At 35.5% G+C, this 16,817-nt stretch overlaps 1 protein-coding gene across 5 annotated transcripts in view; it reads left to right on the plus strand.

Moving 5' to 3' along the window:
• Positions 1 to 16,817, plus strand: part of CREM (cAMP responsive element modulator) — an 88,576-nt gene that overhangs the window by 41,376 nt on the left and 30,383 nt on the right. For all 5 annotated transcript variants that reach the window (XM_063098716.1, XM_063098707.1, XM_063098709.1 and 2 more), the window contains exons 4-5: positions 15,086 to 15,183; positions 15,320 to 15,462. In XM_063098716.1, the coding sequence (XP_062954786.1) occupies positions 15,086 to 15,183; positions 15,320 to 15,462 (241 nt within the window). The remainder of the gene's footprint in view (positions 1 to 15,085; positions 15,184 to 15,319; positions 15,463 to 16,817) is intronic.

Genomic DNA, 16,817 nt, shown 5'->3' on the forward strand with positions numbered 1-16,817 from the left:
CTGTTGGCCATTTGTATATCTTCCTTAGAGAAATGCCTACTTAGCTCTTATGCCCATTTTTTAATTAGGTTGCTTGTTTTTTTCTTGTAAAGTTGTTTGAGTTCCTTGTATATTCTGGATATTAATCCTTTGTCAGATGTATATTTTGTCAATAGTTCTCCCACTCTGTTGGTTGTCTTTTAACTCTGTTAAATGTTTCTTTTGCTGTGCAGAAGCTCTTTAGTTTGATGTAATCCCATTTGTTTATTTTTCCTTTGGTTACCCGTGTTCTTGGGGTCGTATTCATGAAGTCTGTGTCCAGTCCTATTTCCCGAAGTGTCTCTCCTATGTTTTCTTAAGGAATTTTTATTGTTTCAGGGTGTATGTTTAATTCTTTAATCCATTTTGAGTTGGCTTTAGTATATAGTGAAAGGTATGGGTCTAGTTTCATTCTCCTGCATATGGATATCCAGTTCTCCCAGCACCATTTGCTAAAGAGGCAGTCTCTCCCCCAGTGTACAGGCTTGGTGCCTTTGACAAAGATCAGATGGCTGTAGGTGTGTGGGTTGATTTCTGTTTTCTCTATTCTATTCCATTGATCAGTGTGTCTATTTTTATGCCAGTACCATACTGTTTTGGTTATTATAGCTTTGTAGTATAGTTTAAAGTCAGGTAGTGTTATGCCTCCAGCTTTATTTTATTTGCTCAGCGTTGCTTTGCTATGCGTGTTCTTTTGTTATTCCATATAAATGTCTTGATAGTTCTTTCCATTTCTGAGAAAAATGTCTTTGGAATTTTGATGGGGATTGCATTGAATTTGTATATCACTTTGGGTAGTATGGACATTTTCACTATGTTGATTCTTCCACTCCAAGAGCATGGGATATCTTTCCATCTTCTTGTATCCTCTCTAATTTCTCTCAGCAGTGGTTTGTAGTTCTCATTATAGAGATTTTTCACCTCCTTGGTTAACTCAGTTCCTAAGTATTTTATTTTTTGGGTGGCTATTGTAAATGGGCAGGCTTTCTTGATTGCTCTTTCTGCATGTTCACTATTGGAGAATAGAAATGCTACTGATTTTTGTGTGTTGATTTTGTATCCTGCTACTTTGCTGAAATCATTTATCACCTCCAAGAGTTTTTTTGTAAAGGCTTTAGGCTGTTCGATATATAGGATCATGTCATCTGCAAACAGGGACAGTTTGACTTCCTCTTTTCCAATCTGGTTGCCCTTTATTTCCTTCTCTTCTCTGATTGCTCTGGCTAGTACTTCCAACACTATGTTGAATAGGAGTGGTGAGAGTGGGCATCCTTGTCTAGTTCCTGTTCTTAAAGGAAAAGCTTTCAGCTTTTCCCCATTCAGGATGATATTGGCAGTGGGTTTATTATATATGGCTTTAATTATGTTGAGATAGTTTCCATCTATACCTAACTTATAGAGGGTCTTTGTCAAGAATGAGTGTTGAATTTTATCAAATGCTTTTTCAGCATCTATAGAGATGATCATATGGTCCTTGTGTTTGATTTTATTAATATGGTTTATCACATTTATCGATTTCCGTATGTTGAACCAACATTGATCCCTGGAATGAATCCCACTTGATTGTGGTGAATAATTTTACGTATGTGTTGCTGTATTCTGTTTGCTAGTATTTTATTGAGGATTTTTGCATCTATATTCATCAAGGATATCAGCCTGTAGTTTTCTTTTTTGGTTATATCTTTACCTGGTTTTGGTATCAGGATGATTTTTGCTTCATAGAATGAGTTTGGGATATTTGCGTCTGTTTCAATGTTTTGGAATAGTTTGTAAAAAAATCAGTGTCAATTCCTCTTTGAATATTTGGTAAAATTCTGCTGTGAATCCATCTGGTCCTGGGCTTTTCTTTGTTGGGAGCCTTCTGATAACAGCTTCAATCTCCTTTATTGTTATTGGTCTGTTCAGATTTTCTACATCTTCATGGCTCAGTTTTGGGAGCTAGTGTGTGTTCAGAAATTTATCCATTTCCTCCAGATTTTCAAATTTGTTGGCCTGTAGTTGTTCATAGTAGTCTCGAATGATTCCTTGTATTTCAGATGAATCAGTTGTAATATCACCTTTTTCATTTCTAATTTTTGTTATTTGAATCTTCGCTCTTCTTTTTTTTGTTAGCCATGCTAATGGTTTGTCAATTTTATTTATCTTTTCAAAAAACCAACTTTTTGATTCATTGATCTTTTGTATTGTTTTTTGGGTTTCAATTTCATTCAGTTCTGCTCTGATCTTAATGATTTCATTCCGTCTGCTAACTTTAGGTTTGGATTGTTCTTGTTTTTCTAGTTCTTTAAGGTGAAGTGTTAGGTTGTTCACTTGCCATCTTTCCATTCTTCTGAAGTGAGCATTTAATGCAATAAATTTCCCCCTTAATACTTCTTTTGCAGTATCCCACAGGTTTTGGTATGATGTATTATTATTTTTATTAGTTTCAATAAATTTTTTGATTTCCTGCTTGCTTTCTTCTTGGACCCATATGTCATTAAGTAGAATGCTGTTTAATTTCCATGTGTTTGTATAGTTTCCAGTATTTCGTTTGTTATTGATTTCTAGTTTTAATCCATTGTGGTCTGAGAAAATACATGGGATAATTCCAATTTTTTTGAATTTGTTGAGACTTGATTTGTGACCTAATATGTGATCTATCCTGGAGAATGATCCATGTGGTGATGAGAAGAATGAATATTCTGAGGTTGTTGGATGGAATGTTCTGTAGATATCTGCCAAGTCCAATTGGTCTAGAGTATTGTTTAGATCTTGTGTTTCTCTGCTGATTCTTTGCCTAGATGATCTGTCTAATATTGACAGTGGAGTGTTCAGGTCCCCTGCTATTATGGTATTAGTGTCTATTTCCTTCTTTAGGTCTAATAGAGTTTGTTTTATAAATCTGGCTGCTCCAACATTGGGTGCGTACATATTTATGATTGTTATGTCTTCTTGATGGATCAGTCCTTTTATCATTAAGTAGTGTCCCTCATTGTCTCTTTTTTTGGTTTTTAGTTTAAAGTCTACTTTGTCAGATATAAGAATAGCTACTCCCGCTCATTTTCTTTTCTGTTTGCATGGTAAATCTTTTTCCATCCTTTCACTCTTAGTCTATGTGAGTCTTTATGGGTGAGGTGGGTCTCTTGTAGGCAGCATATAGTTGGGTCCTGCTTTTTGATCCAGTCAGCCAGTCTGTGTCTTTTGATTAGGGAATTTAAGCCTTTTACATTAAGAGTTGTTATTGAAAAGTGTTGATTTACTCCTAGCATTTTATTGATTGTTGTTTGGTTGTCTTAGGTGTCCTTTGTTCCTTGCTTTCTGATTTACTGTTTGTTTTCTGTGTTTGTTGGTTCCTTAGGTTGTAGATAGCCTTTTTGTTTGTTTTCTCTTCAGGAATGCCATTTTTATTATACTGGTGGGTTTAGATTTTTCTTGGGTTTTTATGGCAGTGGTAGTTATTTTTCAGGAACCAAACCCAATACTCCCTTTAGAATTTCTTGTAAGGGTGGTCGTGTGGTGGTGAACTCCCGCAGTTTTTGTTTGTTGGAGAAATATACTATTTGCCCTTCATTTCGGAAGGATAGCCTTGCAGGGTAGAGTATTCTTGGCTGACAGTCTCTGTGTTTTAGTATTTTGAATATATCATCCCATTCCTTTCTGGCTTTTAGGGTTTGTGATGAAAAGTCTGATGTTAGCCTGATTGGGGCTCCCTTTTAGGTAATTTGATGCTTCTCTCTTGCAGCTTTTAAGATTCTCTCTTTGTCTATGAGTTTTGCCAATTTGACTATAACATGTCTTGGAGAAGACCTTTTTGGGTTGAATATGTTTGGATATCGTTGAGCTTCCTGGATCTGAAGATCTGTGATTTTTCCTATACCTGGGAAGTTTCCTGCCACTATTTTGTTGAATATGTTTTCAATGCAATCTTCTTTTTCCTCGCCTTCTGGAATACCCATGACTCGAATATTTGAGCGCTTAAGGTTGTCTGATATCTCTCAGATTTTCTTCAATGCCTTTGATTCTTTTTTCTTCTTCTTCTTTTTTTTTTTGTCTGCTTGTGTTATTTCAAACAGCCCATCTTCAAGTTCAGAGGTTCTCTCTTCAATTTCGACAAGCCTGCTGGTTAAACTCTCCGTTGTGTTTTTTATTTCGCTGAATAACTTCTTCAGTTCCGCAACTTCTGCTACCTTTTTTTTCAGGACATTGATTTCCTTGTACATTTCCTCTTTCAGGTCTTGTATACTTTTCCTTCTTTCATCATGATGTCTAGCTGAGTTTTCTTGTATTTCATTCAGTTTCCTTAGAATTATCACTTGAAATCCCTTGTCAGTCATTTCAAGGGCTTCTTGTTCTGTAGGATCTAGAGCTTGAGATTTATTATCTTTCGGTGGTGTACTTTCTTGATTTTTTGTATTTCTGGTATCTTTTCTTTGATGTTTATTCATTGTGGCAGGGGGTTTCACAGTCTACAGATCAGATGAAATGAGCAGAGCATCTTCTGTTCCACTGGGCAGTCTGATGAACACAGCAGGCAGACTCAGAGGAGAATCGGGGGCAGCGCATAGAGTCCCTGGTCCCAGTGCGGCCACCGCCCGTTGGCTCCAGCTCGGCTTGATATGTTGGGGCGCCTGGGTCTGGAGGGCCCTGATGTTTGGGTGAGGAGGGACCGCCACTGCCGCCACCGCTGCTGCCGCCGGGTGAGGAGGCGGTACCGCTGCTGCTGCCGCCGACGCCTAAAATTTTATTTCTTTAAAGATGTTGCAGGGCTAAATCCAGTGCTGGTGCAGGTGTCACCTGAATCAAGCTTCTGGAGTTTTGACTGCAGAATCACGAAGAATGAAGTGTTGTGTACTTTAACCCATCGGATGAACACGACGGACAACCCCTGACGGCCAAATTTTTTGCGGGGGATTTTTTAGCAGCTGGCCAGTACAGGAATTGAGCACTGGATCTTGGCCTTTTTTTCTTTAATTGTCAGCAGGGATTATTATACTCATATATACAATATTTTGTTCTCCCGGTGTTTACGTCTTGTGGGAGCAGATATTTTTCGGGCTCGTAAAGGGCCAAAGCTTTGCACTCTGCTTGTAGCAACCCAAGTCAAATTTGTTGATCTTCGTCTCTCTGATCCATAGATATGTTGCTTTTCTCCAGAATGTCAATTAAAGAAGATCCTGTAGCACTTGAAGTGCCATAGGGGACTCAGTGGCCAAACTGACCGAATATTAATTTCAACTAAGTTGCAGGATTCCTGAGTAGTTGACGAAGAACGGGGTATTTAAAGGAAAAGCCAATTTATATAACCCAAGAATAGGCTTTGTGTGTTTTAACCAATTAAACCTCCTCTAGTTTTTAACAGCTTTGTTTATGAAGCCCATATTGAAAATTAAATGTTTATTACAATTTTTTGAAGGTGAGGTATAGAACTTGGCAAAACATTGATGAATAACTTGGGGATGGTTGGTGTAAGGAAACCGGTTTTGAAACTAGCTGTAAACAACCGACAGTTTCATATTTAGATCCTAATTCAACTTCTGACCTTGGGTGTATGAAGAGCATAGAAAATTTAAAGTTTATCCACTTTGGTGCATTAGTAATTGTTTCCATATAATTCCTGGCATTAATAGCCATTCTGTCTGTTGAACTCTAACTCTGGGGCCAGGAGTACAAGAATGTCCAGAGCTTTAGAATTACATCTTTTAAGAAGATGAGGTAATCAGTCGTATTGCCATTTAGTAAAATCAGTTTGTTGAATGTTTTCTTTGTGAGAAGCTAGTTAATTATCACATCCACCAAATTTGGGGCTATTGTCATTACTATTTTTTTGTGTGTGTGGTAAAAAACACCTAACATAAAATTTACCATCTTAACCATTTTTAGGTGTACACTTTATCACTGTTGTGAAACACTTCACATTGTTGTGAAACAGATCTCTAGAACTTTATCTTGCACATCTGAAACTCTGTACCCATTAAACAACTTCTTTGCTTTTCTTCTTTCCCCCGGCCTCTGATAACTACCATTCTTTCTTTCTATGACTTTAACTAGATACCTCCTATAAGTGGAATTATGCAGTATTTGCTTTTTGTCTTATTTAACTTAGCATAACGTCTTCACGGTTCATCCATGTTGTAGCATGTGTCAGGATTTTCTTTTTTTTTAAGCTGAATAATATTCTGTTGTATGTATATATTACATTTTGTTTGTTATTACAGTTTTTTAAGGTTTTTGCCAAGTCAGTTCTCTTTAGATGTATACCAAGTGATTGGTAGAAGAAATAATGATAGAATAATTCAAATTAATTGCAGTTTGCTTCATAGATGATCTGATAAAGAGTTGATTTAGGTCAGAAATAAAGATTAACATGAAATTTTGGATAAGTGATTTTTTAGGCATTCATTTTGTGGTTTCTGACTTTTGGCTTATACATTTCCTATTCATTGTTAGAAATTATCTGTATTATTAAGAACAGTTTTAATATCTACTATTTGCCCTTATAAAATATCTGCTGCATAAAAGCCTTTTTTGGCTTATGATCTCTCTGCAACTTATTTCTCTACGTTCATTTAATACTTTGAAATACATTTGGCTAATTATGATTAGTTTCAATCCAAATACAAGATTGACTTTTAAAAGTTCTAGAGTTAAAAGAGTTTTGACTTCTATAAAGATCATTTAGTTTTGTAGTACTTTTAAGATATAATAAATGAAACACATCTCATATTCATTAGAATATAAAATGATGCTCTGAATATTATAAATAGGAAATTCAAAGACACTTTAAGAATTAACTAGGAAAAAAGAAAAACGATTAGCTAGACCATGGTTTGTCAGATGATAAAGAACACTAATTTTAATTTAACTTATTACTTGTAAGTATTATCAAAATAGACTCTAAACCTCTCCTGTTTAATTATGAATGGCTTGATTCTGACATCTGCTTTGGCTTCAAAAGGTGAATTTTTTAGAGACATAAAATCTGGCTATTTATATTTATAATACCAGAAACAGTGATCCCTTTCCCCCTGTTATATTCACATTATAGATTTCAGATGTTATTTGTTTATGCCATACACACACAAAAAGGATTTGAGGTAACAACATCTCTTTAGAATTTTAACAGATAGTAGATATAAAAATATTAGTCTTACTTGGATAATCTATTTTTAACAAATATTTTCAATTGATATTCTCAATGTAAAATCAAGTAAAATTTAACTCCATTGATTTTGCAATTTTTTAGCCACATTGTTTTTTTAAAAAAAAAAAAACAGGAAGGAAGTTACTCAAGATACCAAAATGAGGACCAACTCTACAGTTTTCATTTTGTGTTTGTCTTCATTTAGCACAACCAAATACGAGTCTTAAAAAAGTAAAATATTTTGCATATTTATGCAAATGTTCAATTTATAATATTCTTATTTTCTGTTTTTTTTGTTTTTTTTTTGTCTTTTTCGTGACTGGCACTCAGCCAGTGAGTGCACCGGCCGTTCCTGTATAGGATCCGAACCCGTGGCGGGAACGTCGCCGCACTCCCAGCGCCACACTCTCCCGAGTGCGCCATGGGCTCAGCCCTTTATTTTCTGTTTTCAACCTTAAAATATTCGAAATATTCTTTAAACACTTTTTTTCTTCCATAGAAGAAAGAGACACTTGAGAATCCTGTCTTAATACAGAGAAATCAAGATAGTTTTCAACTTCTTGCTTAAATTTTTGATGGATTTTCATTATAGTCCTAGAAATTAAATTAGATAATAGAGACTTGATTTCTCAGGCAGCAGAGTTGATAGAGCAATCTGCTATATTGTGAATTCACATTTTAAAAATCCTTTATTAGCTGTCTTGAATGCAGGCCCAGTAGCTCTGTGACATTTACAGCTGTACTGTGACATCATAAACTCCATCATAAGGGAAACTTGCTGTGGATTGGAGCTAGTCTACTAGGTGCTAATCAAATGCTGTATTACAACATTGTGAGGTTTTCACAGTTATGTGTCATTATTAGGATTTTCTTTTAATTGCAAAGTCAAGTGAGGCTGTCAATTGCATCATCTTAACTTATTTCAGATTAACTACTGTCTATAGTGGGGTTTTTGGTGGATGTGGTGGCATCAGCGTAATCTATGTTTCAGGCATCCTATAGAAGATTATTCTTCAGGGGATCTGGAAAAAGAGGTAAATTATGTCTACTATGAGTTCATTTTACACACTTTCAAAATACCTCATAAAAAGAGGTATAAAATACCTCATAAAAAGAGTTTTAAAAATTATGAAATATTTGTTTTTTGATCAGTCACCTACTTGGTTCTTGGAATGTGATGAATATATTCATAGGTCTTCCTGTGACCCCCTCCCTTTCTTTTAGGCTTCTTGCACAATCTGTTTTCTCCTCTGAGAAGCTTTCCACAGGTGGCCTCCTTCCATCCCCAGCCTTCTTTGTAATTCTCTAACCTTTACCCTGCCTTATTTTTCTTTTAAGAATTGAGTACTACCCAAAATTGTGTATGTATTTCTTCATCTATTTTCTGTCTCCTTCTGATGTAGGAAGGCAGGGACTTTTCTTGTTCCCTGCTACATTTCTACTGTCTGGACTGGTCCGTGGCAGGCTCCCAGTAAATATTTGTTGAGTGGATAAAAGAACAAGTTAATTCATAAATAGGATATGTTTCTATGAAATTTTCACTTTTATTATTTATTTATTTGTTTGTTTTGGAGGCTGGCTGGTATAGGGATTGAACCTTGGACTTTGGTATTATCAGCACCACGCTCTTAACCAACTGAGCTAACAGGACAGTCCCTGAAATTTTTGCTCTTAAAGAAGTCTTGGAATGAATATTTGATGTTTATAAGAAAGAATTCTCTATTTCTATTGGCAGTATGCATATAGTTCAAGTGAACTTTCATTTGTCTCCCTGTAAGAGTAGTGTCTTTTAGGAAAGACTTTTAAATGATTCCCTTGTGTTTCCAGAGGTTCTTTAGAACCTTATTTGTACCTCATGAATAAAGTAATTATAATACTCTTTATAGATTGCTCTTTGTCACTATTACTCAGATCTTTATTTCCTGTCTAAGCTCTAGCCCAATAATCAGTCTCATAACTCTCTTTACATATTAAATAAACATTTCCACCTGGTTGCCCTGCGGTTGCTTTAAACCTAGGCTAGGTTTAGAAACCTAGGTCGTCAGCCTGTCTCAGCACTCTGCTGTTCAAACTGAAAGCCAGGGTATAGGGGCTACAGTAGTCTAGAGCAGTAGTTTTCAAAGTGTGGTGCGCAGAACCCTGGGGGAGACTCTGAGGAGACTTAGACAGTTTCCTAGGACAAAACTGTTTTTACAATAATGCTAAGATGTTACCTTCGTTTTTCTCTGTATTGACATTTGCACTGATGGTACAAAACCAGTGGGTGGTAAACTGTCAGTGCCTTAGCTCAGATCAAGTCAGCGGCACCAAACTGTACTATCAGTCATTGTATTTCTCACTACCATTCACTTGCAGTTAATAAAAAAGAACATCCTTGATGAAGCAGTAAAAATTATCAGTTGCATTAAATCTCAGCCCTTGAGTACATGTTGTTTTAATATTCTGTGTCGTGAAGTGGAATGTTTGCAGAAAGCACTTGTGTGTACTGAAGACTGGTGGTGTTCTCGAGGAAAAGCACTTGTGCTATTGTTAGAGTGGTAAGATGAACTAGCTGGGTTTTTTCCCCACAGGACAACATTTTTCTCAAAAGAATAGCTAGCAGCCAAACTATTATTCAAACTTGAAAACATTTTCTCCAAAACAAATGTAGTGAGCTTGAGCTTGTCATTTCAAGGAAAACAACTGACAGTGTTTGTTGTCAATGATAAAATTCAAGCTTTTAAGCAGAAATTTTGAATTTTGGAAAACTTGCATCTGCCATTGTGAACTTGACAATATAGGGTTTTCTGATGAGGTTGGTGGTTTAATGAATATAATTTTTGATTATGTGTCATGAAGTGTGTCAGCATTTGGAAGATGCTTAATTCAGTGAGCCAGTATTTTCCAAATGACTACTGCATGAAGTTACAAAATCTTGCCAAAAGATCCAGGCAAAGTACAAAATAAATCAATGGACTTTAATGTAACTGATATGGTTTCAGATTCCAAGTTGCAAATAACCTTTAAGAAACAGCTACTTGTTGAGCTTTGGTGTAGTATCAATAAGAGTATCCATGTTTTTCTGAAAAAGCTATTATAATACTCCTCCCTTTTCTAATCACATATCTATTTGAGGCCCAGATTTTTTTCACATACTAACTAAAACTGCAGATTCAATGCAGAAGCAGATATGAGAATCTAGCTGTCTTCAATTAAACCAGATGTTTAAAGAATTCATAAAAATGTAAAGCAGTGTTATTCTTCTCATTAAATATTTTTTGTTTGTTTTGGAAAATGTAATTATTTTTCATAAAATGTCATTTTTGTTAGCATGTAATAGATTTATTATTGTGATTTTTAAATTAGTTAATAAGTATTTTAATTTCTAATATGGTAAATAGAACTAGATGTAACCAGTGGTGTCCTGAAGCTGGCTCTTCCTGGGCTTTTACTGGCTAGTGATGGTGTGTATCTTTTTTAAACTTTGTGTCCAGTGTCATCTGTTGGTAGCTTGAAGTCATTCATAGTGGGAATATTTACACCACAGAAATCAGCAAAAGCTACAAATCAGAGCTGTCCCTTCCCAAGACGTGGTTATTAAGTGTTTATCAGCACTTTATTGGACATAAATCACCTCAAAGAAGGTCGTCAGTAATTTTTAAGAGTGTAAAGGTATCCTGACACTAAAAAGTTTGAGGAAAGGTGTATCTTTTGGTAGTCAACACAGAGGTGGATGCCTTTTTATAATTAATACAAATTATGTGCTGGAACATTTGTAAAGCAAATACAGTGTTTTTTTAATTTGCGGTTCTATCCGCTGGTTCCACAGAGGATGACATTTCTCTTTTCTCTTACAACCCAAGGTGGATGATGATTCTCTAGGTGTGGGGAGACTGAATTTGCCCCTTGGGCTGCATATTGGTTGCCTCTACGCTGGTTTCTTACCTTCTGTCCAGCTGTTATCCAGGATCAGATCGAGGTCCGGCTCAAACTCTGGGTTCTACACAAAGCCTTCGCCTATTGTTCAAGCCCATACTGTTCTTTCTATTCTGTACTCCTGTGATATTCATGACCTGTAAAATGGAGCAATTAGTTCTATACCGTTGGTGTGCTATTGTTTCTCAATTGTTAGTTTTATCAATCTACTTTCTACCCTAGTACACCTACCATTGTACACCTAGTACAATGCTCAACACACAGGTTCTCTTGCATGGATAAAAGATTTTTAACTTTTAGATAGCCAGAGAAGTTTATTTCTATGACAATGTAAATACATTTTATGGTTATTTGTTATAAATCCAGTTTTAAATATTTCTTTTAAAGTATAAGTAGGTTGGAAATCATTAGTGTTCCTTAAAGTGAGGTCACACACAGAGGCTTCCTTCAGAAATTGTTGTAGCTACTGCAGTATTATTACCACTCATAATAGAAACTGGTGGCTTATTTCATTTCCAAGGTCTTTGACTGTTTTGAGTAAGTCATAATGAATATCAAATCTTAATAAAATGAGGCAAAGTTTCTAAAATTGCACTGGTGTATAGGACAGAGTTGTTTACTCATTAGAAAACTTGGCAGGTTTTGAGTCAGGGGACTGGGTGTATTGTTTTTGCTGGTAGGGATCTCGGTTGAAAGCACTCTGAGTAGCTGGGAGATGACTATTTTCTCTTCTCTCTGTTCAAAGAGAAGTGACAGTTCTGGCCCTCTCTGGATGCCTGAGCTAGGGGAGAGGAAGAGTGTCAGGGGGCCATACCAGCTCCAAGGCATGAGCTTTCTCTGGTCAGAGACACAAAGGGCTTGAAAGGTCCTGGAATTTCTTTGGCCTGTTTTTTGTTTTTTGGATTTTTTTCTCTGCAGTTATGGGGTTATAAAAATAACTGCAGTTTTTATCAGTATAGAGACAAGGCATCAGCTTGCTTCTGGAGGAATATCAGAATATCGTTATGTCAAACATTTCATGTAAAAAATAATTCAACCTATGTAAGTTCTATCTCCAATTTCTCTTAAGAAGTTAGAGAGGATAGTTTATACTCTGGCTTAAAAAAGCCTTCACTGATAGTAATCATGAGGTCGTAGTGAGGTAGTTTAACTGCCTTAGAACTTTGTGCTTGGGACATTCTTAGCCACTGAAGCATGGGCACCGAAAGTGAGGACCATGGGTTCTTTAATATCTATCACATCAGAGAATGACTGTTCCAGGACAGTAACTACCTCCTAATGGTAAGTACCCCGGCTTGTTTGGCATTTCTTAGAGGCAGGGGAAAAAAGAGAAAAAGGCCAGTCATAATAGTGAGTGGTATTTCTTTGTTTTTTGGGTTTTTTTAGTGGCTAGCCCGTACAGGGATCTGAACCCTTGACCTTGGTGTTATGTGAGTGGTATTTCTTAAAAATAAACAAAAATAACAAAAAAAAGGTCCAGCTTTAGTCCTCAATGATGACAATGATGATCATTTTTGCAGGTTTCTGTAGCTGGATCAGGCACCAGAAGAGGCTCCCCAGCTGTAACTCTAGTGCAGTTACCTTCAGGTCAAACAGTACATGTCTGGGGAATAATTCAGACACTACAGCCATCTGTTATTCAGTCACCACAAATACAAACTGTTCAGGTTAGCTTCCTTCCTGGATGACTTGTCTTTGACCTTCTTGAGGTTTTGTTTTGTTTTTTCTTTTACTAATTCATTTATCATCATTTTTCCATGTGTAGCTTTTATGCTCAAATCTTTATATCAGATATTTGGGAGAATTTCTTTTTTACATGTGAAGTACATTGTTCCCTGCTAGGTACAGAGATTTGACTTAACAGTTGCAGTTTTGTTGTCAGCTCTTAATTTGCAGAATGAGTAATTGCTAGATGAGCAATTTATGTCGTCTTCAAGTTGTTCTGTGCTCAAACTCAGATTTATTTAGCAAAGCTCAACAGGGGTGCTTAAAAACATTTTGAGAGTTCTTTGGGGAAGCGATCTGATAAACACAGTCCTATAAAGATTATAGTACTGGTGCTGTTTTCATATATACTCACATTAGTAGATGGAAATTTAAGTTTATTTTAAATTCGGTATATATAATCCTTAGAAAGTAATATATTATTGTCACTTTGGTGTTAGGTTTTTATGTCACCTTGGCTTTTGTAGATGTGATTATTATTGTGGTTGTGATTCAAAGATGTATTTTATTATTTATTATTATTAAGGTTGGTCATAAATCCTTAACATTTCTTGAAAGTAAAACATTTTTTTTCATCACTAGATGTAAAGTATTAAGTATGCATTTTTAAAGTATATTTTTTCTTATTTATTGAATTTATTTCTTTTCCTTTTTTAGGTCAATTTGCTATTATTCTTTAAATGTTGAAATTATTTTAATCTAATTGATAACAAAAAAGTCTGTGAGGAAAATGGAGATCCTTTTCTTGTATGTTTGAGTAGAGTTTATCACAGCATAAGGATGAGGGTTGCAACAAGACATTCGAAGTTATGAATCTACATGCATTAAAAGCTTTGTTATCTTTTCAACACTAGTATCTTTTCTTGTGTTGCTCAAGAGTGTAAGAATAAGTCTCATCAGTCTTTTTTTTTTTTTCTTCCTGTGATAACCCTTTATTCTAAGAGTTTCTAACTCTTTCTGACCCTAATTAAGAAACAAAAAAGTCTGCTTTCTCCTTTGTATTAAGACTTTTATGGGGTTGCAGATATTTCTACTTAGTTTTAGCCTGGCTAGTATTGGAAGAAAGTATTATTTTATATTCAGTGGGCTTTTTTTGGATTATATTAAATGAGTGGCTTAATTGTCTTTGTGTAGAGAGAGGTGCTGGTGGATCTTGTCCTAGAATTCCTACCTGTTGGACCATGGGGCAACTCACTTTATCTCTCTGTGTGAACTTCACTTTTTACCTTTCTAAAATGGGCAAAAATAACCTATGTCACATAAGGGAGTAGTTTTGATTATATGGCAGATGTGTGAAAGTCCTGTAAAGTGATAAATATTTGGTGGTGATTTATGATTGTTTGATGCAACATTTTTTTCAGTAAGTTCTGGTCATTGGGTGTGTGTGCTTATGTGTGAGGTGTCCATGACCAGAGATGCATGGTCATTTGTGTAGGTGGATATGTACACACATCCATGTGCTTTAGGAAGTATATTCTTGCTTGCATTGTTGATTTTAATAAGCTCTTTTGATTCTGCCCAAATCAAATTCCCATGTAATGATAATATTAAGTAAACTGAGGTTTGTAAACTCAGCTACTCTAGGCCCTCAAAGTTAAATGGCTGTGTATATTAACAGTAGTCCTGTTATTGTAGAAATTTATTATTTTAGTTTTCTAACTTTCTTTAATAATCAAGTCGTTGTATTATTACTTGACTTGAAAAATGAAATCATGCATAAAACTCTGATCTTTCTCTTAAAGAGGAGTTCTTTATTTTAACCGTTAGGACCTACTACGATAAAGGGCCCTAATCTACTCCTTGTTACATAAACCCTAACTTCAACCAGGCTTGTTTACTCAGTTATTTATCTACTTGAATATTTTTTCTTCGTTCAGTCTGTCTACTGCCTTTAACCCTACTCAAGTCAGCTGTGATACTGTGAAAAGACCAGTGAGATTGAGGGTGATTTTTTTCTGCCTCTGGTGCCTGCTCACTTTACTCCTTTCTGGATTTGTAAGGGCTCCCTCAGGTTTAGGATCCTGACATTCCACTCGACAGTCCAACCATTGCATTTCTATGGTATTTAGTATCTGTACCATTCCTTCCCATACACATTTGTTTTACAACCTAAATGTTTCTGTCTATGTTTCCTTTCCTGAGCCAGATCGTGAGCTCCTTTAGTGCAGGTTAACTGTGTGCTGTTGCTTGCTCACTTTCCACAGCACCTGGCGCAGTGCTGCACATATAGATCCTTAACCACCGCTTTTTGAATTAAGAAGAAGATCATATATCTTATGATGCATTTCAGAAAATCTTGTATTACAGGTAGCAACAATTGCAGAGACAGATGAGTCTGCAGGATCAGAAGGTGTAATTGATTCTCATAAACGTAGAGAAATCCTTTCACGAAGACCCTCTTATAGGTAAGTTAACCAAGTTTACACTGTAACTTTTTCCAAAGAGATAGAATAATTATACATCAAACCACTGCTTCCTTTATAGCTTTTCTGAGTCTCATTCATATACCTTAATTACTTATATTGTTTAATTATATTTTAGAAAAATACTGAATGAACTTTCCTCTGATGTGCCTGGTGTTCCCAAGATTGAAGAAGAAAAATCAGGGGAGGAAGGAACACTGCCTCACATCACTACCATGGCAGTACCGACTAGCATATATCAGACTAGCACGGGGCAATACAGTATGTATGCTGCAATTTGATATGATACAGTGGTATCTTAAGTCATCTCTAGTTACAAAAGCAACTCAGGTTTTGGCATTAAATTGTTCATTTTAAAATGCACCAATAATATCTAAGATGTGTATCATAGAACAAAAAGTACATGTTAAAGAAGTGAGAGATTTCTACTGACAGCTGTCTTATACTTTTGAAAAGTAAAAATTTTTATTGCTGAATATAGAAGAAAATTTTGAAGTAAAAATAAAGGGAGACCTTTTCCTACTTATATGTTTATATTAATCTCTAGTGAAAAATTAAAACTTATTGTTTTTTTGTTGTCTTTATGATGCATGCAAACATAAGATATAAATGTCTGTATTTCATTCTTGTCTTTTGTTAAGAATTACATACTATGCTTCCTAATCTAAAGGAGGAAAATTTCTAAATTGCTTTAAGTGTAATTGTTTTTGCTACTTTTCTACTGTGTTAATTTATGCTCCAGTTTTTCCTAAAAGAGAATGGAAAAATTTTAATTTTAAAAGTATAACAATTGGATAGATCCTTTTATTTGAAATTTTATGCACTGAAGGCTGTAAATAAACAGATATATCCACATTTAGTCTTGTGCATTTTAATGGGCTGTTAATTCTGTACTTTTTGTTCTGATTAAAGTAAAGCACTAGTTTTTCCCAAATCAAGAATGTTTGATACGTAAGAATAGTAAAACACGAGAGATAGAAAGAAAAGAAAAAGGGGGGAAAAGGACAGGGCAAAAAAAAACTACTTAGCTACTGAAATATGTGTGATATTAAATATTGTGCTTGTCCAAATAAGGTGTTAGGTTTTAGATATATTCTCTGTTTTTCCTTTAAAAAATAGCAATACCTAGAAAAAGTCTCAAGTCTTAATTTAAGTCCTGGCTATTAAGCTACTTAATATGTGGGTCGACCTTATGTAGTCATTAGTTTTTATGCTGTTTTTTAGAGTTTTTCTTATAATGGTGGTAGATTTGCAGTATTATACTATTAAACTGATTCTCCTTTTGTAGTTTTGGGTAGCTCCTACCATGATACCTGGCAGAATTAGGATGTAATTTATCCACAGCCTCTATAGGGCTCTGAGTGGACATGTCCCAAGTCAGTGTTAGGAAAAGAAAACTCTCATTGTCTGTAAGAATTAGACCTTGAGGTTTACACTGTCATTTCTCTTTTATTACTTCTCTTGTTTATATGCTTTTTGGTCTGGTCCACTGGGGACATACGGTGGGCCTTTTAGAACTGTAAGTCAGAGTTTGCCAGCTGTATGCCTCTGCATGCTGTACCCGGATCACGGAACTGCTGAGCTCCTCCTCCCCTCAGTCCTCACGGGGCTGGGCA

The sequence above is a fragment of the Cynocephalus volans genome, chromosome 6 (assembly GCF_027409185.1).
Source record: "Cynocephalus volans isolate mCynVol1 chromosome 6, mCynVol1.pri, whole genome shotgun sequence".
Taxonomy (NCBI): Eukaryota; Metazoa; Chordata; class Mammalia; order Dermoptera; family Cynocephalidae; genus Cynocephalus; species Cynocephalus volans.